Raw genomic sequence first — 27,664 nt, 5'->3', positions numbered from 1 at the left:
TTTGTCATTAAATGCTTTCTATTGATAAAGGTAAACATTGGATCTTAAAAGCTCCAGTAAAAAAATCAAGAGTAAAATTAAAACAAGGAAAAAAAGGAAAAAAAAGTATCCGGTACCAGGGCTCGAACCAGTGATCCCCGGAGTCCTGGAGTTAGTCTGAAGTAAAAACGCAGTAGCCCTCACGGCTATTCCGCTGAGTATACACAGTATAAGTATTTTATACTTTATATAAGCAATCTTCGTACTTTCGTAAATTTAAACGACAACAACAGAACTCTCCAAATTATTCAATCGTTTCGCGTTGCAACGCTTTATAATTTTTAGGTTTTCAAATCGTCAAAAGATACATATAATGGCTATATTGGACTATGGTAAATGTTCCGTAATACTGTTTCCTCACAAATATCATAACTAAAACGGAAATTTGCAAATCTGAAACAACTTTTTTCAATTTTGTCAATTTACCAAACCGTGAAAAGATCCCTTTAAACTAAAACAATCATAGAACTTGAAATCTAGCCAAAAGATACATAAGGGGGAACTATGTATTGTTCATTTTGAAAGAACAGTAAAGGAAAATGTGCATTTACTAACAGATTATAGTTTCCAAAAACTTTAAGATGTAGCAAAAATAAGGTCAATATACACATCCTCATAACATAGACCAGAACACTTTTCTAGTAATCTGCCTGCACAATTGGATTTTGAAAAACATGAAATTCACAGGTGTAGTTACCAGTTGTTCATCAATGCAATTCATGTTCCAAAGCGGGTACATTCATTACCTGATGATGATGACAATCATTCCACTATATCAAAGTACAGGCGTATATCCTTAGATGCTACCAGTAGCTTTGTTCTGTTTTCAGTCGATAGTTGCATTTTTTGTGACAAAATTATTATCAAAGTTAAGGGCTGCAAGCAACATTTAGTATTAAAAAATGCGCTGAAGAATCAATTAAGCTAACAGCGATTCAGAAGTTTGATGAAAGGACGCTCTGTGAAGTTCAGGATCAAAACGTTTTTTCCCGTGAAGCAATGTATCATAATACTTGCAGAAGAAATTATACAAGAGAGTGGACTCGCCATGCAAGTCACGAAGGCTCAGAAGCAAGCATTAACTAATCAGTTCACACTGAAGCTTTCAATTACATACGTTATTATGCTGAAAAGCATATTGTACTAGGACATAATGTGGACCGGCTCAAAATGATAAAGGAAAGATACCTTAGCTGCATTCTCAATTACCACCCTTCTTGATACAATGAAAAATATAAAACCTATTAACTCAAAGATACGCTGTCGAAACATTTTCCAAACCCATTTGTTGTGGAGGATGGAATGGATGAGTTATTTTGTTTATCATCTGGTGTTCCTGCTGAACCTTAAGCAGCTGCCAACATTCTTAAGGTATAAGATATTGGTTGTGCTTTGGAAGCCTTAATCACTGGTTGTCTCATTGAAACGAATGTAGTGTTACATGGTCAAGCGAAACAAACTTAAGACATTTGCTAGATCCGAAGTGAATTAGACAATTAGAAGTTCTAGTAACAAACTGGCACAAGTTAAAGCTGAACGCAACATATTGACACAATTGATCCTTCTTTCAATACAGAATGATATTGATCTTGAACGGACACTTTCTTATCCTCTGTCTCCAGTACCTTGGTCTTTGGAAACATCTGATGGAATGCCTGTGAAAACGGATAAAGCAAAGCTTTTACATTATATGGAGTCTTCTTGAACCAACACCAAATGATGATGTTACCAGTATTCTTGATGGCAAAGCAGTACTACACAGCCTGGTATCAGTGCCAATATGTTTTTTGGTCACCTCCCAAAGTGTGTTTGTAACAGATATCTACCATGCAACTGCAGTCAAATCATCACCATCATTTTTATTTTCAGGTGCAAAAATAAAAACGCCCAGGGAGTGGACAAGATTTCTTTCACACGATGTTAACAAAACACAGCTTGTAATTTACTATTAGAACCATGGAGCACTGACAAATATGCAGAACAATATTAGGATCGCCAAATATATTTTGTTCTTGGTGAACGATACTTTCTGCTTACAAGCTGTGACGGACTGATAACTGAGTTAGTTTCAGACGAATGTCTGTTTTCGTCGCATGAGATAGCAAATACAATAATTATTTTGTACTCCATGCATAACAAAGAATTTAAACCTGACACCGAAACCATAATTGTGAGATCACCCGATACAGATGTCTAAGTGCTTCTTATTAGGTATTGGAGACGAATTGGGTGTTCAATCCTATTAGACATAGGAACTGGAATCAAACGAAGACTCATCGTTATAGAAAATATTGTAAAAGCAAAAGAATACCCTTGTCTATCAAGGCGTGCATTTGTAAGCTAACCTTCTTTAATCCATCTTATAATTAAATAAAAAAGGAGTCACTACTAGTCGGTAACAAATTCTTACATAAACTATAAATAAATGTGTACAAGCATTTATTATTGAATCGCGACTGCAATTAATTTAGAATTTCAACCTCTACAGTATGTGTTATCCCTTTAATTGTTAGCATCTTTCAGTAAATAAATTTACCTTATTTGTCAACGTGTTATCTGAATTGCTGAATAACGAAAATGGCAACATAACTGTGTTAACGGAATTTAAGTAGAAATCTCTTTCTTTCTATGATATGCAGACGGTGGGTTTATTCGTTCTGTGAAACGATTGGTTACCGATCTAGGCAGAGCATTTTGAGTAACTCACTGCATTCAATATACTTCCTCTCTTCTAAACCTGAGTTTACTCTTGGTTATCGCTAACGCCGAAACGAGACCTTCAGTACAGTACTTGATAGTGCAGTAATGAATACTTGAATAAAAGATACGCTGTTAACGGTTCAGGTTTAACTTTATCGGATGGATACTTACGCCTGCACATGTTTAAGCAGTGTTTATCGTTTTAAAGATATCGACTTTTGGTTTTTATGAAGTAATATGTTGTTATTTAGTTTACATATTGCCAAGCTAAAATGGGTGAGAAACTAAACTTTACTGGCAGAGGGTTGTACGGGAGAAATACCACAAACGTAAAATACTGGCTTGTACACAAAACTAGGACAATATATAATTACAAGCTTTTAAGAAATGAGAAATGGTTACTGTATGTATTTTTCACTGGTATTACATAAAAATAGTGTAAACTAGGCCGGAAAGCTAACCTGGAAAATTAAAAGCGATATAATTTGAACCAGTTAATTTATTTTTAGCTCTAACAGGGCATATGAGATGGACTTTGTTAGACCGGAAAGGCGTTTGGAGTCAGCCATTTTTGTATATTGAAATTAGTGATTCTAGGGATCCCGTGATTCTATTTATAGCTTCAGCGGAAAAAATGAACCAAATTAAAGACATAAGCGCATGCGCGATCACAAAAAAACATAACATCCGGTTTATTAACGAGAAACCATCATGGACAAAATAATGTTTGATCTAACATGCTTTCTGATGTTAATGCATTATTTGATAACAGAAATGTTGAAAAAAAAGAAAAGTTCATTACACGCAATAGTGATTGGAACAGTGGTAGAGACTGCTTCTGACATGCCATTGTTTTTTCGACATGAAATAGTTAGGGCAATACCCATCGCCCCAACTTCGTATTCTCCAGAGTTTACATATGACTTGCGCGACGAACGTCATCGCTTAACAACGTTCCAGTACATTGAAACACGTCTAAATCTGAGCTTGATTCGTTTAGCCGCTTCAGGAATGTATTACACCGGTACAGACACGATTGTAAAATGCATTTTCTGTGGTGCTGTCCAACACATTTTGGAAATATACGACTTGTATTTTGACGTATCGCGCCTACATGCCCACAGCTGTACTCCGGTATCCAGGGCTGCACAAGGAAATATACCAATCGATTCATACACGGTTACAGGACTAAACAGAAGTTCTAATGGTAGAAGTGGTTTCTCACCAAACCTCCCAAACTACCCCCATACAGATGCGTATAATCGCAATAACGAGTCTGGTAAAAGCCGCATTTGCCATGCTTTCATGTTAATTGTTATCGAGAATACGAAGCTCTAATATTAGTGTTAATAGAACAATTGGCACTTTACTATGCATTAAAACTGAGCCTTTAGGGAAGCATCGTGATGCCAAAAGACATCTTAATAACTAAATAGTTTTACATTAAGAGTTGTTGTATTTATGTCAGTCATTTATTAAAATGTGTATGTTTTGCTCACCCATGATATTTTGCAAAAAAGTCAATATAGATATATGACACACTGATACCAACATTCAAAACCTTTGGAAGAAAATATATATGCTGTTTGAGCTTTTCAAGAACTTATTATTATACTGTTCTAAAGTGAGAGTTGTTGAAAAAAGAATTTTAAGTAGAACCGTGGAACAGATGCGCTATGAATGTCAAAATATGACAATAATAGCGTGATTTCAAGACATTTCAAAAACTGAACATATTTACATTATTTGTGCATTTCATATGAAAGGTATTCTTAACCACTTTTCCTGCAGAAATGAGGAGATTAGGGATTTACACCGCAAAACCAAAACATGAGGATTTCTCTGTTCTTCAAATTCGTCGCCGCTCCTTTAGGAACTCTCCTGAACACCTTAAAGCACGTGCAGATGACTTTGCCGAAGCCGGCTTCTTCTTTACAGGTATGAAATTATACATGTTGTAAACATCATTTATTTAATGTACCAAATAGTACAGAAGCTCAACTACTACTTCTCTGTTCTTCAAATTCGTCGCCGCTCCTTTAGGAACTCTCCTGAACACCTTAAAGCACGTGCAGATGACTTTGCCGAAGCCGGCTTCTGCTTTACAGGTATGAAATTATACATGTTGTAAAAACATTTATTTAATGTACCAAATAGTACAGAAGCTCAACTACTACTACTACTACTACTACTACTACTACTACTACTAGTACTACTACTACAACAACTACTACTACTACTACTACTACTACTACTACTACTACTACTACTACTACTACTACTACTACTACTACTACTACTACTCCTACTACTACTCCTACTACTACTACTACTACTACTACTACTACTACTACTACTACTACTACTACTACTACTACTACTACTACTACTACTACTACTACTTCTACTACTACTACTACCACTTCTTCTACTACTTCTACTATTACTACTACTACTACTACTACTACTACTACTACTACTACTACTACTACTACTACTACTACTACTACTACTACTACTACTACTACTACTACTTTTACTACTACTACTACTACTTTTACTACTACTACTACTACTTCTACTACTTCTACTATTACTACTACTACTACTACTACTACTACTACTACTACTACTACTACTACTACTACTACTACTACTACTACTACTACTACTACTACTACTACTACTACTACTACTACTACTACTACTCATCCTACCACTACTACTACTACTACTACTACTACTACTACTACTACTACTACTACTACTACTACTGCTTCTACTACTACTACTACTACCACTACTACTACTACTACTACTACTACTACTACTACTACTACTACTACTACTACTACTACTACTACTACTACAACGTCTACTACGCCTACGGCTTCTACATATACTAGTACGACTACTACTACTTCTACTACAACTACTAGTTCTTCTCCATATTACAAAAACTGAACATATTTGTATGAAAATCGGGGAGATTTTTTTTTACATTAGTGGACATAAAACTTTTTGAGAAACCTGTTGATTTTTCCTTCGATGCTGCTTTTAACAACTATGTCATGTTGATGGCAACTTTACAAATAATACAGCTTCAGGCAAAGAATGTTAAACTCCCGATAACATGACAAACCTTTATAAATAAAAATAGGTTAATGAAAAAAAATCTTAGTATTTGTTATTGTTCACATTAGATTACATAAGATTTGGAGATGCCATTCTTGCTTATTTGAAATTGCCTGTTAGAGCAAAATTTATAATTAAAAAAATATCCCTGGTGTGTGTTCACTCATGCTATTGCAAAAATCTATTTTATAATTTATACGTTTAATGCGATCGTTAATACTGTACAAAACAAGCTAAGGTTGAATCAATATGTTTTATAACACATGAACACCGATGTAGCACTCTAAAAGGGTAAAGAGTTATTGCAATTATATAAAATTAACCTTGAAATTTTACACAGATACATGAGATTGCATTTATTATGAAACAGCCCGTGTATTGAGACTTATATTAAGTTTATTTATAATAATAATAGTAATTTTATAATAGTAATGATTAAAAATAAAAATTATATTTAATGTATTTTTTTAGTAATAAATTATCATTTAGAATAGTTTATTTTAAAAAATCACTTAAGTATGATAATTAATTATTTTAAGGGTATAAGTATTAATTTAAATTATTTATGTTATTTGATTATACTTATTAACAAGGATATAATTGGCCCAGCAATATGCATGATGCATGAAAAATAATAAAAATATCAATACCACTACGAGACTCTGAAGGCTGAAAATATAAGAACATTGAATATGTGTACGGGGATACACGTTACTGACTCCACGCAGCACACATCAAACTGTTGTGGAATTTAATATAAAGAAGTGAATCTCCAGCTGCTGGAGCAGTATTGCATTCTCATTATAACAATAGCTTGTCACAGTAGTGCCACGTCCCCGCCTAAATGTGTTTGCTTGTATGACGACATTTGTTTTAGATAGTAGAATAATATTTGTAAAACATGGCACCTGTGTTATCTATTTATATTTCAAGGATCAATTAATAATACAGTGTTGGAGTAATGCTGTAGATAATAAAATATATGGAAATGAAAGAAAGAGAGGTAATTAACAAAGAAGACTATAAACAGTTTCTGTTCTTGATCATTGTATTTTTCCTTAAACTCATCTATTCATTTTACAGTGTATACTTCAGTGTTAAAATTAAAATAATATTGTAACATTAGATAAAGGGAGATATTAAAAATTGAAAAGCTAAAATATTTACTATGAAATTAAGTTAAATATAATTTAAAATTATAAAAATATACATAAAATAAAAAGAAATAAAAAATAATACAAATAAATAAAGGGAGATAATTAAAAAATTATGGCCGAAAGAGTTATGTTTCATAATCACTGCACTTTTCCTTGTTGCCATCTGTTTATATTTCTAGTCTCAAGTAAATCACTTCTGTAGATTTCGAGTTATGCTCCGGACAAAAGTTTACTTCGAAATTGAATAAAGGGAGATATTTTAAAAACTAAGGTAGATAGAGATATGGTTCTTAGTCATTGCACTTCTCCTACTTGCCATATGTTTATATTTTAAGTTTCAAGTAAATCCCTTCAGTAGATTTAGAGTTATGCTCCGGACAAAAAATTACTTTGAAATTAAATAAAGGGATAGTATTCAAAAACTAAGGTAGGTAGAGTTATAGTTCTTAGTCAATGCACTTCTTCTACTTGCCATCTGTTTATATTTGAAGTTTCAAGTTAATCCCTTCAGTAGATTTGGAGTTATGCTCCAGACAAAAATTTACTTTGATATTATTTAATAGGGAAGATAATTAAAAAACTAAGGTAGATAGAGTTATGTTTCTTGGTCACTGTACTTCTCCTAGTTGCAATCTGTTTATATTCTAAGTTTAAAGTAAATCCATTGAATAGATTTGTAGTTATGCTCTGGACAAAGTTTTGGACGGACGCACAGACGGACAGACGGACGTGACATATTACTATATCCCCTCCGATTTTTTTCGGCGGGGATTAAAAGTTAGTTGGTCCTTTATTTAAGGCTAGTGACCCATTTCCAAAACAGTATCAAACAGCACAATACGAAACAACATACACACATATAAGAATAAAGCTGGGGCCACCGCCTTGGAACGGTCAATGCAAATCATTGGGGGTTTAAACCGGTTTTAGAACGCTCTACCTCACACTTGGCCCAGCAATATTTATGATACATCTAAACATAATAAAAAAGACAATACCGCTACCAGCCTCTGAACACTGAAAATATTACAACATTAAAGATGTGTACGGGGATACACGGAGCACACATCAAACTGTTGTGAAATTCAAAATAAAGAAGTGAAACTCAAGTAGAAAATTTTACAAACAAAATTCAGTGAACTATTTTTAAGAATCTTTATGAGACTTAAACAGAATTTTATAATATTAGAAAATTTTATAAACGTTATCTTTGAAAATGATATTTTGTTTTTGTAAAATCAGCGTTTAAGCTTTTTTAGTTTCAAATGATGAAATGATGAAGTAAGTCATATATTTATTTCTAGAAAAGAAGAATTCGAACACATGCATATATTATGGGATAAAAAATCGTTCAATAATACAAATTAAAACATAGCTTCATAACAGATGATTCTAATATGTGCATATAATAGTTTCAAAGTTAAACTTTTTTCAGGCTGTGGGGATGGCATTCGTTGTTTCCACTGTGGTCGAAAACTAGGAAACTGGAGTGCCGAGGATAATCCATGGCAAGAGCATGAAAGATTCTCCCCAGAATGCGTCTTTATCAAAATAAATCCGGAGAGAACCAGACGCTTTCATCGTCAGCCTCCTGATCAATCAAATGATAGTTTTCATCAGGTAAGAAAGATTTGGAGAAGTATGTCACATGTAAAGTCAGCTAGCTAGAAAAGACATACGTGGTTCAATTTTGCAAATGTGAGAAAGACGTGCTGGTGGTCACCATAAGTGTACCGCGTCAGCAGTTTTCTTTGTTACTTCTTCTCAGACATGAATGTGTGGATTTAAACAAAATTGGGTAGGAATGTTTAATGATGGTGCTATACCTTGAAAAAATAATGCTGATTTCAATATATATCTTTTGAACTTATTGTTTTGACGACCACAGGCATAGTAAAACGTGGAAAATACGGTGCTACCACGATTGCTACACTTTCAAATAGTTTTTACAGTCGTAATGGTTCTAGGATGGCTTGCTAACTTATCTTAAATTAGATATTCGGAATAAAAAGTTTGCTTCTTCCGTACGTTTTGATGGTAGAATGAAACCGATAAGGTTTTAGCTATGTGCTAATTTATTTTAAGTCATGTATAAGGTTGTTCTGTTCCAAACAATACATTTTATATTTACTGTTTTAAGTATTATAATACATATATTAACATTTAACGTCAGTTTAACAAGTTACTTCTGTATACGATACATGGAGAAGGTGGGCAAAGTTAAAGTTTATTTTGTGTATGCATAAACCGTGTTTTTCCCGGGTTAGCTTTTCAAACTCCGTTAATGACATTGCGCTCAGATAGAGGAGGCTATTTTGTTCGCACAACACATCGTTTGATATTGGTTATTAACTCTGCAAAGTTATTCTATAATTGCCCGATGGGTTTTAAATTATTTACCCTGTAACTTAATATGCACACAGTTCGCTGCATACAAAACACATTTAAACTTTAAGTGAGATCTTTAATTTCAATCCCGAGACGTAAAACTTTCTCGACAGAAGTTTTATTCCAGGCACGATTGGACCTTGGCAGTTCATGTACGACTTGATCTTGAGCATAAGAGACTGATTCTTACGAGCATCACATAATCTGATTTTGGTCAAGAAATTTTATTTTTTTCTGAAGAACTTTTAAGTTATTACCCGTACACAACATATGCACTCAAGTTCACTTTATATAAAGCATGTTCACTTAAAGAGTGACCTTGACATGGAATCTGTTGACATGAAACTTGCCTGATACTAATTGTCTAAAAGATGCGGAATGCGCATTTTTTTCTGAAATCTTTTGATATCAGATAGCTGGCGAATTGTAAACAAATACACAGCCTAACGGGTCAGATTTAGAGGCAATAAAACACTCAAAAACTGTTCAAGATGACTTCAAGTATCCATAGTGTTATCCATAGTCTTGCCTAATGAATATTGTTTGAAACGAATGCGTTTTAAAGGCAAAAATTATCACCGATTCGACATTTTAACATTGGTGAAATTTCTTATTTAATTAAACTCAATCATCTCTGTTCATACAACTATTTTTTTTCTGATAAAATGTGACCGTTGAGTTCTGAGTATGACCTTAACGCTGAACATATCAGGCGTGTTCATATGCGCCATTTTATTTTGGATTAATTTCTGCGCTATAATGTTATAGTCTGACACGGAATTGTTCTTTTTTTTACCATATCTAAATAAATAATATGACGATGTCAAGTGTCCACTGAGACCTTGACCTCATAAATCGTTTTAGATACTAAACATGCTCTTTATATGATGATCAATGAACCAATTAAATTCGAATTATTGCACAATAGAAATACGAGCAGCACACGAAATATTATTTTTTCCTTATATTGTTTATTCAATACTTTTTTTCAGATATTAACTATCTGAATTTGAACTTATGTCTTATTTATCTTCTTTGTTTGTCCGTCTGTATGATACTATTATTTTGAGTAAAATGGCCGCCATGTTGGCTGTTCTTACATGGCTTACAAATAATATTTTAAGAAAACAATTACCAGTTTTGAAAATAAATACCCATACTATTTTTGATGAATTTATGCGATATTTGTTAAACCTATTTTGATTTCTTAAAGAGTGAACTTAAGGCGACGTGACACTTTATATTATAAGGCTCTCTGAAAAAATATGAGCGCATACAAAAATGATTTAACAGAAATTTTATCTTATTATCCTTGCCCGAATTCCGTTATATAAATTTCATATAATCAAACCATCCAAAAATTAAACAACATAAAACGACAACAAAAGTTATAGGTCATGTCTGCTGACTGTCACTGAAGGCATTTCAGTTTTCTTTTTTTTGTTTTACTTAAAACTTATGGTTTTAGATCCAAAAAAGGCATAGAGAAATGAACATAATGTCTAACGTGTACGTAATTATATAATCGTTTTTTATATATTTTTTTCATTCCTTCAGGTAGCGGTACAAAAATACCTCGCTATGTAGACGTGAACGAAATTATTTAGTAGTTTTTTCATTAATTTGAATATGGCTTTCAGGTAGAGGTACAAAAATACCTGGCTATGTAGAAACATCTGAAAATTTATTTTTGTTAGACCGCTGACCAGTTTCGAAAATAATCCCAGAGACATGTTGCTCAGATGACTGTATTTTGTACTAATGCCCATGATTACGTATTTAGTAATCAACTTATTCTGCGTATATACCTATGGTGTCAACATTCAACTGAAGACATGTGAACGGCGGGGTGAAATAATGGCTTCTGTTTTCCTATATAATGTTTCACAAGATTAAGGTTCTTACTAAGCTTGCGTTTATGCTTCAATGCAAATGTGTTTGTTTTAGATTGTGGAATTAACATACAAGTTAAATTTTTTCAGGTGGAACACGGACGACGAGTTGTCAACAACATCCAGCCAAAAAGACCCGACGAAGGTAGGCCACTTGTGTTATGACAAAAAGCAAACGAACGCAAATACATTTACAGTAAGAATTTACGAAAAACACACGAGTTTAAGCCTGAATTACAAAGTGATGAATGTATAAGGATAATTTTAAGACAGCCTTTATTTTTGACAAAATTAAACAATTTTTTAAATTCAAAGGAAGTGTGTATCATCAACGGTTTATCGAATTCACGAAGTAGTATTCTTTACGCATTATCGGCGATAGAAGTATATAATTTTCTTTCAGTTCCAAGTTCTCAACAAAACCACGCACACAGAAACCTATGTAGGACTTGCCACATTCGACCACCAACTGTGCTGTTCGAAGACTGTAGACATTTGGTGTCGTGTCGACAATGTGCCATGTTCTTATCGTATTGTCCCGTTTGCAAACAATACATCACAAAAAAGACGGTTGTTAACTTCAGTTAATATGCATTTAAGATAGCATTAGCAGCATATTCTCTGGACATATAGGCAAAATAATCGACGCCCCTTTGACGGCAATGCTAATTGATTTAACTTTGTAAGAGTTATCTAATATGTCTATCCCTGGGAAATTGTAACATACTCTGATATAGAAATGATTTTGTTATGATTTTGTTAGTGATGTTTTAAAACGTTTTTATCATAAGCCGAGTGACTCATAGACCAGAATGTTTTATCATTTTTGTAGAGGACCATGCTTAAATCACATTTGGTTTATTTAGCTAAATAGGCTTGTGTTTTCCGTTACTTAAAAGTTTTGCAAGAAAGTGCCCATTAACTATGTTACCCTATGGCGAGGCCAGTTTTGCTTCAAGGGTATACTCCTACTTCTACTTCTACTACTACTACTTCTACTACTACTACTACTTATTATTATTATACTTATCATCATCAGCAGCAGCAGTAATAGTTTGATGCTGATTATGATGATTATTATTTTATTACGTCTAGTTATCGTATATTCGCTTGACTATTTTTAGTTTTCATGGTTGATTTAAAGTTATTTTATATCAGTTTATTGAAAATTGCAGTTTGAAAAAAAACCACAACTGTTTCTAATGTGATACGTGTATGAAGTAAAGTTATTATTATCATATGGCACAGACAGGAGGCATATAGTTCCCGTACTGTCTGTCAGTATGACAGCACTATTTTGTATCTTCTGATATACACACACGTTTCTAAAAATGTGTATAAGCATAAACTGGTGGCCAAGTTCAATACCCACCGAATTCCCACCAATAGATTTGGAGTTACGCCACTTGAATTGCTCATTCTTTTTTGTTCTTTGATTCATTCCGCTCTGAACTTAAAGTGTTTTCAACCGAATGTCACTAAACCTTTTGTAAATCATCCTAAGACAACGTTTTGTTTGTAAAACGCGTCTCTCCACGTCAGAAGTTAAGGTCACACTTTCAAGCCAAAGGTCAAATTTTGCCTTATTATTCAGCTTTATAATTCCTTTCTCACCCGTAAATTATATTAATGGATTTTAAAGAAACTTGGCACAAATGCAAACCTTTATTAAACTATGCGTCACGTGTAACACTTGAGGATAAGGCATTTGGTGTGTAACAATGTAGAACCTGTCTCCCTACCTAGGTCGTGGTCACAATTAAAGATTAAAAACCAAACTTGGACAAAAACAATCTTTTCCGGAATGTACATTTGTCATCCATCATGCACTTTCAAAATAACCTACCACAAAATACCAACCTGGGAGACTGAGTGCCGCCTTATCACCCGTCTCTTTGCCTCAATGGTCAAGTTCACACTATGGGGCAAAAATTAAAGTTTGTATTAAAACGCTTTTTTTTTACATAAGAGAAGTTTTGAGAGACAATTATATAAGGGGCATTCATGTCTTATGGGCGCATTTCTTGTTGTTGTGTTTGATTTTGTTATTATAATTACAATTATTTTGATTATTATTATTTATATTATTATTTGAATTATTATAATTACTGTTATTGTAATTATTATTATTGTTATTATTATTAAAATTATTATTATTATTATTATTATTATTATTATTATTATTTGAACAAACATTTTAGAGGAATGCTATACAAAATAGGCGATATTGCATACCAACTATCACACTTTTTTAAATTTATATTCTTTAAAGAGCTATAAAAGCAAAGCAGCTTAAAAGTCTGTATTATAATGTTACCCATGGGGCGTAGCAAAGTCTGACCCCCATGAACAAAATTTGAACAAACTATGTAGGGTTCACTATTTATGTCACATAACAAAGCCGTTTGAAACCCTTGATGCCTTTCATCGACCGTTCTTTTGCAGCGACCCCAAATTTATTTCTTTTTTGTTATTGTGTACTTGTGTATTTTATCTGGTACATTGTTTGTTGTCTTACTGGTTTGTCATTTGTTTCTGGCAATAAATAAAGGACCACATATTATTACATGCTTTATATTCTATTGGGGTAGTAGAAGTTTAACTTTGTGCATATTAAAAAAAATACTCATACATATGTAAAATAGATCATTTATTATTTTTGTATGAAACTTGTTGCGTAATGGATGTTGACAACGTCCTGTTTTTTGTATTTCTAAAACATCGCCCGAAAAATAGAACAAATAGCCTGTCATGATCGGTAAGCACGTTTTGTTTTGATAAATAATAATCGTATGTCATTCATTTAATAATGTGCTGAAAGTGTTCATCCGTAAAAAAAAGTTGAATCCATGTTTGTCAACCTACTGCTAAGCAATCATTTTTTAGCTGGATCTTTTGAAGAAAAGTGAGAGTTATACTGCTCTCCCCGGCGTCGGCCCTGGTTAAAGTAAAAAAAAAGTCAAATCACTATAACACCATCGAAGATAATTAATTCAAACTTGGCATACTTCTTTGTGGCAATAAGACAATTGTGTAGGTCAATGTGCATAACTCTGTCAGCCTTAACAATTTAAGAGTTATGCCCCTTTTTATATTAGAATTTCGGGTTATTTTTTGTTCATAAGTTCAATAATTTGAATACTTTCAAAGATAATCAATTCAGACTTAAACTACTTCCTTATTGGGACAAGACACTTGTTTAGGTCCAGCTGGATAACTCTGTGAACAATATCTTTAAAGTTATGCCCCTTTTTAACTTATAATATGGTGTTAAATTCTAAAACTTTACCACTATCAAAGATTTGTTAAGTTTTGTGTTCAAGTTTTTTCCTTAAGTATCAAAGCTTTTGCTATCATACTTGCAACACTTACTAACTATCATAAGGGAACTGTGCAGACAAAGTTATGTTACTCTCACTGTCATTTTGACCGAATTATGGCCCCTGTAATACTAAAATAATTGAACATTTGGTTAAGTTTTGTGTTTTGTCCCTTTTACTCCTAAAATATCTATTGCTTTTAAAATTGGAAAACTCGCTAACTATCGTAAGGGAACTGTACCTTGCAAGTTGCATAACTCTGGTTGGTATTTTAACGGAATTATGGCCTTTTTTGTCTAAGTAACTTTGAATATTTTGTTTAATTTGTGTTTAGATCCACTTTACTTTTAAAGTATCAAGGCTATTGCTTTCAAACTTTAAATACTTTCTAACTATTACGAGGGTACTGTACCTGGCAAGTTGAATTTGACCTTGACCTCTGAATGAACTTGACTCTCAACGTCAAATTAATAAATTTTGCTTAAATTGCCATATCTTCTTTATTTATGATCAGATTTGATTCATACTTTGTCAAAACAACACTTACCTGACATACCATAATGGACTTCACCCAAACCATCCCCACGCCCCCCCCCCCCAAGAATCCCCACCCCCCCCCCCAAAAAAAAAAAAGTAATAAAATATTTTTTTTCCTTTTTTTCTTATTTTTTTAAAGATCATCTAATTAATGACCACACCCCCACATTATACTCCCACCCCACCCCACACCCAAAAATATTTTTTTAAACATGCTTAAAAACCCACAAATATTTATTTATTTTATTTTATAAGGACCGTCCAACCTTACCACCCAAGCTATTGCTATCAAACTTGAAATAAAATCTTATTATTTTGTTTTAATAGATTATTTTTCAATACATTGTGGAAAATATACCTGAACTCAGAATCGTCTATAAAGTACAACTTTAAAACATAAGTGTTCAATATATTTTAATTATGGTCCTCTTCCAGTTGGAATATGACTATATTACCTTGACCTTATATTAACAATTTCCCCATGATTGCTTACATTATACTGTCAAGCACTCGAAAAGTCGAGCGCGCTGTCTTCTGACACCTCTTGTTTAAATATATATTTTACACTGCCAATAACGTGGTTAACTGGTATATAGGACATTTCACGCGGCCTTTTATTAACTCCGGGGTAAAAATTAAACCAAACAAATACCTTCAAAAAGTGGAGTGAAACACAAATGTTCTCACAGAAGTCCGATTAATTGAATACATTGTTAATAGTGTGTGCGTGTGTGTATATAGTTTTCAAATTATTGGATGTGTTTGTTGTGAAATAAGTTCAACTGAAGTTGTTGCTGTTGATGTATCTTTATTTCTTTTTTTGGTCTTCATGTCTTAATTGTAAATAGTATGTGTGTAGACACAAAGTGATAAAATAATTTGATGTGTTGATTGTGGTATTTGTGCAATTGCAATTGTTAATATCTATGCATATATTTATTTTTTATCAATACATAAAATACATTTTTTAATTTAAGTACTTGTTTTTATTTTATTATTGCCCGCATTTCTACACTCTCCTTTTGATAATTTTTATCTCATTGTTTTATCAAAGATTCATCAATGATCTATTTTATTGATAGATCTGTTTTTAATTGCCCGTTCCGCACAACATAAATATCCCGTTATGATCAGATACAGTGTCGGCAAATACTTACTACCAACATTGTTTCATAAACCACAGATGGCTTATGTCGGTTCATTTAACACTATTTATGATACCTCCATGTCATCGCGTGGTAATATTATTGAGTAGTAATTTCTTTGAGTAATTTAACGCCAAATACTCAAGGGTGCTTTAATTAGATGTGACACGTTGTAAAAATTGAAAGTCGTTTGTCCAAACAGATTGTCAGAAACTAAATACTGTATAGGTGTTACCAAGTTTTAGCATACACATACAGTGCTAAATTTCTATACATTTAAACCATTTTTAAATTCAAAACCAAACATTGAACGTATTTAGCGGGTATCGGTTAAGTAAAACTCCGTCCTATAGTGTGCATTAAAGTACGGTGTCACTTAATTAAAACAAGCATTTTCGTTTGACCACAACGGGGTCTAATTATTTATGATATAAAATGCCATATATGTATTACTCATAATCACTTATGAAAAGCGTTCAATGTACATGCATAAACAGTTAAATTTGCATCCCGTTAGTGTTTTTCACGTGTATATAGATATTTTTCAACATTGTCATTTAGTCTCCACACCACCTGTACTCAGTTGATAATAGGAAACTCTTTTTTTATAAAGATGAAACGAAATAAAAGACTTATTTATATACACTAATGGTACTAAATATTATGCGTTGGATTATTACTTAGGTGTTATAATTTTTATTTTAGAATAATTTATAATTAATTGATTGACAAACACATGTTTGTATGCATATGTTTGATTTTATTGTAACCATTGTCGATGCGCATGAAAATTCCTAGTTCTGAAATTCGAAGCGTAACATGATATCTAAATATTAAAAATATAATAAAAACACACATAACAAAAGAAAACAAACCTTAGATGTGTTATCATAATGAGACAAAATGAAACTAATACATAGCAGATACATACACACATTGCAACTGTGACATGTTATGAAAGAAATTGAATCAGAACAATTGAACACAGCCCAGATCAATCACCAGTGTGAATAAAAATTGCACAACGTTTATTGTCAATAAAAGAGAAATAGAAAATGCAAAAATGTATGGTTTCGAAAATGGATACAACGACGCAATAAGTCAATGAAGGTTAAACGTAAATTATAATATGTACAACAACACAACAAAAGTGAAAACAAAAATACAAAAATTAAGGAAAAAATGAACATATCAAGCAAACGTGTCATGAAAAAAGAAAGTGTCGCTGTAACGATAAAACGTCCGACAAACAAATGAAATATATACAGCAGATATAAGCATAACGTACTGGTTAAACGATGAACAAGGGACAAAATTGTCACAAAACCAGGTTTTCAAATAAATATAATTATATATTTATAATGAAAAGGGAGGTAACAACCAAAGTATTAATCCAAGTTTGCTAATTATTTCCCTTTGCTACCGACACATTTTACAGGATTAACAAAAGTAGCTCTGACCTTGACCAACATGACCTTTGACCCCATTAAATTGTAGATGTTAATATGAGGTATAAACATACTAAATATTGAAGGAATAGATCCAAAATTAAGGGTTCTATGAAGAAAAGTATACGAATTAATGTTTAGCCAGAGTGACCTTGACCGGGAAAAAAATCCCGTTCTATATGCGCCAGGGTATTTGATGATTAACACTTTGTTAAAGTTTCATTCAAATCCGTTGAGAATTAAAGGAGGAGTTGCGCTCGGAAGAAAATGTCAAATTCAATCTATTTTTAGTCGTGGCGACCTTGATTTCGACCGAATCATAAAATCCCGACAATTTGCGCCAGGGCACTTTGTGACAATCATTTTGTGAAAGTCTATTAAAATCCGTTGAGAAATGAAGGACGAGTTGCGTTCGGAAGAATTGTTCCGCCCGCCCGCTCGCCCGCCCGCCCGCCGACATTCATCAATCTAATAAGCAGTTTTTTCCTTCGGAAAACCTGGTTAAAAATTAGTGTGATGATCCGTATGTACGAAGTCATTTTAAAATCTGACAATGAATGACATCGTTATGGCCCGGACAAGCTCATATATGGTCATTTTTGACTTTTGAACTCCAAGTGTGACCTTGACCTTGGAGATATCGACGTAATTCTTTCGCATGACACACCGTCCAATGATTGTGAACAAATGTACAGAGTAATTTTAAAATCTCACAATGAATGACAGTTATGGCCCGGACAATATCATTTATGGCCATTTTTGACCTTTGAACTCGAAGTGTGACCTTGACCTTGGAGATATCGACGTAATTCTTTCGCATGACACTCCGTCCAATGATTGTGAACAAATGTCCCGAGTAATTTTAAAATCTGACAATGAATGACATAGTTATGGCCCGGACTAGATCATTTATTGGCCATTTTTGACCTTGAACTCAAAGTGTGACCTTGACCTTGGAGATATCGACGTAATTCTTTCGCATGACACACCGTCCAATGATGGTGAACAAATGTGCCAAATGATTTTTAAAATCTGACAATAAACGACATAGTTATGACCCGGACAAGCTCATTAAGAATTGTTCCGAGCGCCCGCCCGCCCGCCAACATTCACCAATCTTATAAAATATATAGCGACAAAATAATGATAAAATGAAAATGCAAGCAATCATGAAGGAAAGCAATGTAGCTGCGCCCTTAAAAAGTCAGACAACATAAGAGATATATACAACAAGTATTTACTTGAATTATATACAAGAGCAAAAAGATGAAACACTACCGGCAGCCTTTAACTGTCAGGTAAACATAAACAAAACGTCCAAGTCCTGGTGTCAATACACTTGCATGCAGATTAAAAAAAACGCAATGACTAGTTAAAATGCAAGTATAGTTCACCTCAAGAATGTAATCAAGCACTGCTTCCTATACAGGAAAGCCGACATATTATGTGAATTGGCGTGAGTAGCGCCTCCAATGCGAAAAGAGTGGGATGTGTGAAACTGCGGATTTAAATTCGAAGCAACAACATATGTTCGCAGGTTTGACCTGAAGAAAGCGGTTGTGACAGGATCCATGTTACGAAATTGGAAAATGGGGACCTGTTTGCATAGGGCACAGCCGTAGGTATCTCAATAATGCACTAACTGGGTAAAACCGTTCGATTGGTTGAAAAGCTAGGGGAACAGTGGTTCATTGAATCTGGGAGTTTTTGTAACTACGAATTGTAATTACTGCCGATGAAACTTTGAGGCATTGGCGGGACATGGTACTTTGGTGACCGTTTTGGTAAATGGACAGTTCTCCTACCCGGAAAAGGCCAAAAAATTCCGCGTTAGACATTGTCTTTAAAAAGGCACGATTGTAATGGTCCAATACGTGGGAACGAGTGGAAGCCAGAAAAATATGGATATTGGCAAGCGTTTATCTGCAGTTGACATGCGGCGGATACTGTACCATAACTGTTTGGTCCAATGGATTCTGGGGCGATGACCATATTGTACAAGTTATGAATGTAACCAAGGGCGGAAACATATGTAGAAATAGTGTTAGATCGAAAGTGTAAATTGAGACAGTGTGTCAAAAATTGCGCTTAACGATAAGAGGTCCGCAATATAACGTAGGATATTTTTTATCTGGCTTTTGTGGAAGGAGTCAGAGTTTTGTCCAATAAATTGAACACTGTTTGATTTAAATTATGAAATAGTACTCTGGAATGGGTGTCGGAAGCATGTCCATGTGGGGAATCCTTTCCTTGAATTTGGAGATCTGCAAACGAGAAAGGAGGCCCGGTAATAAGTTGCCCAAAAATGGACTTGTCGTGCAATGGAAAGGATACTATATTTCATACTGGTTAAGATGATACGGCGGACATAATAACCGGGACACAGCATGTCTGTTTATTAATTATGTGTATCACGGCTTCATTGTCAGTGTGTAAAACGATGCACCTATTGCGAAGTTGGTTACCCCCAGATTTCAAATGAAATATAAATTGGAAAAGCTCTTTTAAAGTAATGTCACACGCTTACCAAGTTTGAGGCTAGGAACCTGAAAACCAGTGTAAACCAAATGAAGCCCCGAAACCTAATGCAACCTATGCATTTGTATTGTGATGCAAAGCATCTGACTTGAACCAACGTTGTTCGGTTTATACTTTTTTTAATTGACATGTTCAAGGAACAATTGTCAAGCGCGCAGGTCGTTGCGACTCTCTTTGTTAAGAGTAATAGAGTGGTGAGGTTTGGAGACCTTTAGTGTCAAATCAATGAGTCTAAGTTACAAGTGCGACCACGGATCATTAATTGGCAGCAGAAATTCAAAAGACTCAAAAGGGATTGTAGTTCTATAAATTTTCTTACGTTACTTAACGAATGAGCTTCAACGTTGCCTTGCTTTAATTAATGTATCTGCAAGAAGACGTGCTTCCATTTATATGGGGTCGAATTCAAAACCCATAAATGTTATGTTTGGAGTAGACCTGACTGTTTAATCCGGTTTGCTGGGCATAAAAATGCGAGAAAAGAAACTTAAGACATGTTTCGGAACTAGTTTGACATGTTGGAGAATTTCTGGATCCATGTATAAGAAGTCGTCTAGAATTTGAACCATATATGTGCTGTGAAAATGTGCTCCCTAAATGCATTGCAATGCGAAACTCAAACGTTCAAAAATGGTTCATGAAGACAAAGCTCCATGGGGAGACACTTACCGTAATTGATATGGTTTTGAAATTAAATACCAAGTAAATGATGGTAAGAGTGATGACTTGGGGTAAACCTGAAAGCCGAATAAATGTCTGTTTTGCTGAAAGGAGCTACAGGGCCACTAATCAAAAGAAGGGCTACAGGGTCATCGAAAGAGCAGTAGCAAACTGTAGCTAGTTCGGTTTCGATAATATAATTTAGGGATTAACCTGGAATATAACTGAGTAGGTGAATAAACCGAAACTTCCCAGAAGTTTTTTTGGGAACCATGCACATAGGACTTACTCTAAAATTTTCAAAAGGAGTGGTTATGAAAGAGCCTTTAAACGACCGGCTTGAGTTTCTCGTTTAGTTTGTGACGTACAATATCAGGGTATTGGTTTGATAATGAAATAGAGGATGAAACTGAAACCCGAGGACCTAAGTTTAAAACCTAAGTAAAGCCTTCAATCGCGTAGTTGGCCCAGTGATAACCTGTCAGAATTTATGAAAGTTTGGAAATGCAAATTGGGGTAATCACATGGGCTTAATTTGGCTGGGTTAGTGTGTGAAACAGAATTGGCAGTGGGGAGGGTTCTGTTGGCGTGTTCATTTGAGGAGAATGAGCATGCTAGATGTTAACTCCGACAAAAGCCACCGACATAGGGATGTGTGCAAGAGGAACCGTGGCGGAGGGAGCGTATGTTACAATGGAAAAATGTTTTGTCAATGAATTGTTGAAGGGTAATCAGATCCTTTGCCCCTAAAACCAAGATCACTATGTCCGGATTTAACTCCAATATGTCTTGAATATTGGTGCGGATACGATCGATTATGGCGATCATAAACCCAAGTATTGGATCTCAGGAAAACACTCGATACCCAAATCTAACCGGAATGGCGAATCGTAACAAATGAAGTCCTTCAACCTTTTTGCAATTTCAGACGTTGATATGGATGCATCCATATAGGATATAAGATCTAAATCTCATTACACGAACTATTTTTATTTTAATAGAAGGCAACCGGCATTTTTTTTTTACTTGCATATTTAATTTCATGTTTTTTTATTATATCAATCTAGAGTTTGTCACAGTAACGACTGATGCCTAATGATGCAGCATGACTTATTGTTTAGCAATTTTTTAAGAATCATGCTATACAATTATAACTTGTGTGTGAAAACGGGTATAGGATTTTTGACATAGGATACTAAAAATTGCATAGGTAAGCTGTATATCATTAGGAAATATACATGCTTGTATGAATAGTGTAAAAGGCTACGGAAAGACGGATAGACAGACGGGCAGACATCCATGGTGAATTCCTTATACGCCATACCATTCGTTTTGTGGGCGTGAAGTATCTAACTCAGTGGCAGTGGAGTCCTAATGAGATCGGTAATATTCGGGCGATAACCCCGTATTCGGAAAGCGTTTGGCAACGATTGGATTCCTCCGTCTAAGTCCGGAAATAATACTTTAACCATGAACTAAATGAGTAATTGATTAGAAAGTAGGTAATGACTTACATTGTTCGAATGCAAAGTATGTATATAAAGAAAACGACCAACGGTAGCAATTAGAAACGACAATGAAAAGATGAGTTAAAGTTCCAGCTGAAGGTGATGTTCAGATAACAATACCATGGTCTGTAAAAACGGATTCTGCCATATTGGTGTGAACAATACAGATATTTCAAACAATTTGTGCAACGTTTCTTCTCATAACGGCAAACAAGCGGTATTCAATATGCGCGGATATCAATTGTTTGCTTACAGAGTTTCATCACTGTTCAAGAACAAAATCGTGTACTGTTCATTAATATCATATAATGTCATTGTATCCATATCACATGTTTATCATCTTTTATTGAAAAAAGCTGACCTGCAGATAAGTTTTATATATATTTCCTTCAAAGTTACATTAAGCTTCAGAATGTCAACACGGACTTTAAACTGTTATATAAAGCAAGTCCGAATAATATTAAAATTATCATAAATACTAAAAAGCAACAAATATTTCGCAAGAAAGTTTCGAACCATAAATTTAACCCATAATTTTGTTTAATGGTTTTCGACGTTTAATATATTGTTGCAGTGCTAAGATTTTTATATATTTATTTGCTTTGGTCGTGAATATATTTTGATGCCCAACCCCTCCCCCTTTCGAAGAAGAGGGGATAAATTGTTTTGCTGGATGTCGGTCGGTCTGTCGGTCGTTCTGTCAGTCGGTAGACAAATTCGTTTCCGATCAATAACTCATCAACGAATTGACAATTTGGCTTGATACTTCCCATGGCATTTGACAGTATATGACCCCTATTGAAATTGGGGTCACTAGGTCAAATGTCAAGGTAACTGTCACAATAAGTGTGAAAATCGTGTCCGATGAATAACCTGTCAACGTATTTACCGATTGGCTTGATACTTCATATGTTTATTGGCCTTGGACAGTAGATGACCCCTATTTAAATTATGGTCACTAGTTCAAAGGTCAATGTCACTGTGACATTAAGTGCTTAATTGGTTTCCGTTCGAAATGTCATCAAAGGATTAAGTGATGGGTGTCTATGCCCTGTTTTGGGGCAACTGTTTCCGACCGCAGAGCTCTTGTTTTCCGTCGTTTATATAAATGGCAGCGGTTATCATCTTAGAGACAATCTTGAATTGTTTGGTTACAATGTATAACGACACAATAAGTATAAGGCACTATGTACTCATTTCGGCTTATTTCAGCAACAATTTCATAAGGTCGTAAAAGCAGTTATGCCTAATAAAACGTCAAATAAATGCATATTTACTTGTTTCTGCAATGTTGCGATGCCTATGTGGTGTATTCCACGAGCCCGCATGTTGAGCGGTCGACTTAGATGTCACGCTTTAATTAAGAGCGAAACAATAATTTGAAACACAATTGTAATATTACATTTATTAAAAACATGTTACGATAATACAAATCGGAAATACTATGATGTCGATTTCAAATGAATTCGGCATATGTATAAAAAATTGCTATTACGTAAACAATACAGTAAGTGTCATTTGCGTGTTATTAACGATACATAATACATACAATTAGTCAGTTTCCCATGCCATTATATATGGAAACGGATTTTACACTGTTACATACGGCATTCGTGTCTACAATCAGTATATTGTATTTTATATTACAAAACACCCATTTTTGTAGTAAGAATATTTATTGGTATTTAATAATATGAAATCTACTGTTCCAATCTACTCAACTGTATGATGCATATATGGGTACATAAAACGAACATAAGATTATGAGTTGATTGCACACTTAAACGAATTTTACGGAAAGTAGAAAAAGAGTATAGAGTCTTTAGTATTAATTGCGAAAAACGATGTTTTAATTATTGGCATCAAATTAAGAAGATGCAAGTTTTATTCACGGGAAAATTAAGCCTAAATTCAATATGTCCAAATAAATGCAAACAGAATTAAGATGACGAAAAAGGTTATTTTTCCAATGTAATTTTGAAAGATCATCGTCGATTTCACAACAGACATATTAACTTCCGAACGTATCTTCATGCAAAATCATGTCTTATCAGAAGTGAAGTAAGGCACATGGGCAATTTGATCTCAGTTGAGCTACAAAAAAACGTCCTTTGTTAATTAAATATTGCTGGTAGGCAATATAAGTTTTATTTAAATGCATTTCCCTATTCATTTGGAACATTAAAACATGAAGCGAAATTACTTTCGTTTGAAAATAAAAAGGCATCACGTCTAAAAATAAAATAACACTTATAAGTCGCTAAATAAAAAGTAGAAAAAAAGGTGTGCGAAAAATTAAATTCAAAATTACAATTACAACATAGCAGTTTTAATGTCAACATAAACATACATTCAATAAAGTTACAATGGTTTATGGAATATAACTCTTTATACAAGTGTTCCAAAAAGATTAGATAGTGATCTTTTTTGTGTTTTTTCGGGATTTACAAAACAATACGTGTTTGTAATTATTTGTAAAATTACAATAAACATGTTCGAAAATATTACACACTGTAACATGTATAAAGCGGCAGTGTGTCGTGTAGTTGTGTGTTTAAGCATGTGTTTAATGAGGAACATCGGCATGTACACATTGGGCGTGAAACGATTAAAGCATTGAAACACTACGCTTAGTTTAAGAAAAGTATTTATAATAGCATCAAAACAATAAAACTTTTCTCGGAAGCCATATCAGGCAATGACTGTTATTTTTGTTTCCTTGCTAGATGTAAATATCAAATACAAAAGCACTACCATATGTACAGAACGGAACATGTCTTTACTATGCTCCACAGGTCACATTTAACGATGAACATACATGTTTTTTAACATGCACATACAGTCAGATGGCCCCTATGTGTTTTGTTTTTCCACATGGACTTTAATTATACAAACTATACAGTAAAAAGACGCTGTAAAAATATAATTTCTATGCTTTCTTATTTCCTATGAAAGAAGACATAGAGCATTTATGTTGAAATATTAATGAATTAAAACTATAAAACTTTGAATAATAAAAAAAAAACACGATATACGGTTATAAAGCATATTGAAGAACGCAATCTTTTGTCCGTTCATCTCCGCTTTTTAACAGCATGTCTCGATGTAAATATTCTACCGAGCAATCGGCTCAATTAATTGTAATACTGTCTCACTTAAACATGGCAAAGGCTACGGAAGCATAACGATAGTCCCTTAGGTGATATCAAATACCTTAACACTATAATTATTAAAATTTTCAAAATAAAACTACAAAAAATGGTCCCCGTTTTAATTTTGATAACGTTTCTGATATAAAAGATCAATACATAGAATTCACGATTGACGATCAATTTTGTATCGATACTTTACTTATGAAAATAAGAGGCAAAGCCATTTCTTACAGTTCATGTAAGAAGAAGTCGATTAAAATTCGTGAACAGAACCTTAAACTCGAAGTAAAAAAATCTCACATATTAAACTGTTCCAAATATTAATAATTTAAAAGCAAAACTTAAAAACATATCTGATGAAAACTTGAAAGACTTTGTTGTTTGGTCCAGAGCCGAATTGGTCCAAAATAGTAAAAAAATCGAAGCTGTGTTGTAATCTTGAATAATACCAATAACATTGTATTAGATAAACAATCTCATATTTGAAACAAACAACCTTACTTCATGAACAACTATACCAGCATGTAAACGTTGATGTTTTAAATAGTCATGCTAAATGACAAAAACATTCCCTAAACTGAACACTTGAATTGTCAAGAAGGGTCAATCACATAAAATTACACAGATGAAAACAATATCCCGAGTCTGCTGCTGCTAAAGATTTGGAAAAGGCCTTCGCTTCACTGTCATGGGAATTCGTTAATCCGATGTTACCATTGTTTAATATTGGTCCTGCCATAATAAAATGGTTTAATATAAAGACGGGGTATCAGCGGTAACGATATGTGGGTTTTTGTAAGCATTTTTTCATACCAAACGCGGCTGCAGATAAGGGGATCTACTCAGTTGCAACATTTTCATACTGTGCGCTGACATATTATCATTTTAACTAAGATCAAATAATAGAATTCAGGGAATATAAATCAAAGACGGAGAATAAAAATGGCCACAATTCGCCGACGACGTTTAATCTCTCAATGAAACCTTAGATGTATTGTCATTTTTCATACATTTCTCAGGGTTTAAAGTTAATTTCGACAAAACGGAAGTAGTCTGGAAAGGTTAAAATAAGTTTAGCTCCGAAAGCATTAAAAAAGATTGAAACTAAATTGGAACCAACAAACTTTTGACATGTTAGGTCGAACGTTTTACAAAAAAAAAAGAATATAACTAAATTACGTTGACAAAAAAGTAAAATTGAAGCCTTATTTAAAAACTGGTCTAGGAGGATCATACCTCCGATTGGTAGATTTTCAAGTTATTAAAACCTTAGCATTTCCGGTGTTAAATAACCTTTTTGTTTCCTTGCCAAATCCACTTAATAACATTACTTGTTTGTGGAATAGTAAATCGATTATTAGCAAAAGTAATTTACGGTGTTAAATCACCTTTTTGTTTCCTTGCCAAATCCACTTAATAACATAACTTGTTTGTAGAATAGTAAATCGATTATTAGCAAAAGTAATTTACTTAAATAATAATAAGAAGGAGGTTTAAATATAATTGATCTGTTTTCCTTTGCATATGCTCTAAAATGCTTATCAATCCGTAGAATTGTCACTGGGAATGGACAATGGATACATATTGTTCATTCAATGATTGATGTGCAAATAGTATACAACTGTGGAAGCCACTATCCTGAAAACAAAATTAACAATATACAAAAAGAGTTTCGGAAATTAACATTGAAATCATTTGTTGAACTTGTAGAAAAGAACCATTTAAACATCGGTTTAGTAATGCATTAAATGATACATGAAGCTCAAAACCTCTCATGACATTTTCTTAACGAAGCCTTTTATTCCCACTATCCTACGGTCGATTTTACACAACGGGTACGAAATGTACGAAAAAAGTGTATGAAATAATCACCAATTCTGACTCCAGTATACTGTGATTTTTTCACGAGATCCACACAATAGTAAAAGAGGCGTTTTAAAAACAAAAGCTTCGGGACGAACATACAGTGGCGCGGGCAGACAAGTGCAATACTTAATGCATCCTACTCCGTGGGAGCATGCAAATGCTAACCCTTTAAACTATCT

General features: G+C 33.8%; 2 protein-coding genes across 3 annotated transcripts in view; both read left to right on the top strand.

Moving 5' to 3' along the window:
* Positions 1-27,664, top strand: part of LOC127881044 (uncharacterized) — a 133,745-nt gene that overhangs the window by 52,781 nt on the left and 53,300 nt on the right. The window lies entirely within an intron of this gene.
* LOC127881033 (death-associated inhibitor of apoptosis 1-like) lies at positions 2,850-13,324 on the top strand. Its single transcript, XM_052428620.1, has 5 exons — positions 2,850-4,018; positions 4,531-4,677; positions 8,467-8,651; positions 11,402-11,456; positions 11,715-13,324. Exons 1-5 carry the CDS (start codon positions 3,451-3,453, stop codon positions 11,897-11,899), a joined length of 1,140 nt encoding a protein of 379 aa, XP_052284580.1. The 5' UTR covers positions 2,850-3,450; the 3' UTR covers positions 11,900-13,324.

Source organism: Dreissena polymorpha, chromosome 5 (genome assembly GCF_020536995.1).
Source record: "Dreissena polymorpha isolate Duluth1 chromosome 5, UMN_Dpol_1.0, whole genome shotgun sequence".
NCBI lineage: Eukaryota > Metazoa > Mollusca > Bivalvia > Myida > Dreissenidae > Dreissena > Dreissena polymorpha.
Note: the sequence above shows the minus strand (reverse complement) of the source record. Positions and strands in the feature narration are given on the sequence as shown.

What these genes read in the sequence shown, in the direction of transcription:
- LOC127881033 (XM_052428620.1), top strand. Translation starts at nt 3,451, where the DNA reads ATGGACAAAATAATGTTTGATCTAACATGCTTTCTGATGTTAATGCAT. An exon ending in TAATCGCAATAACGAGTCTG is followed by an intron (nt 4,019 to 4,530) that starts GTAAAAGCCGCA and finishes CTTTTCCTGCAG; the next exon opens with AAATGAGGAGATTAGGGATT. An exon ending in GCCAAAAAGACCCGACGAAG is followed by an intron (nt 11,457 to 11,714) that starts GTAGGCCACTTG and finishes ATTTTCTTTCAG; the next exon opens with TTCCAAGTTCTCAACAAAAC.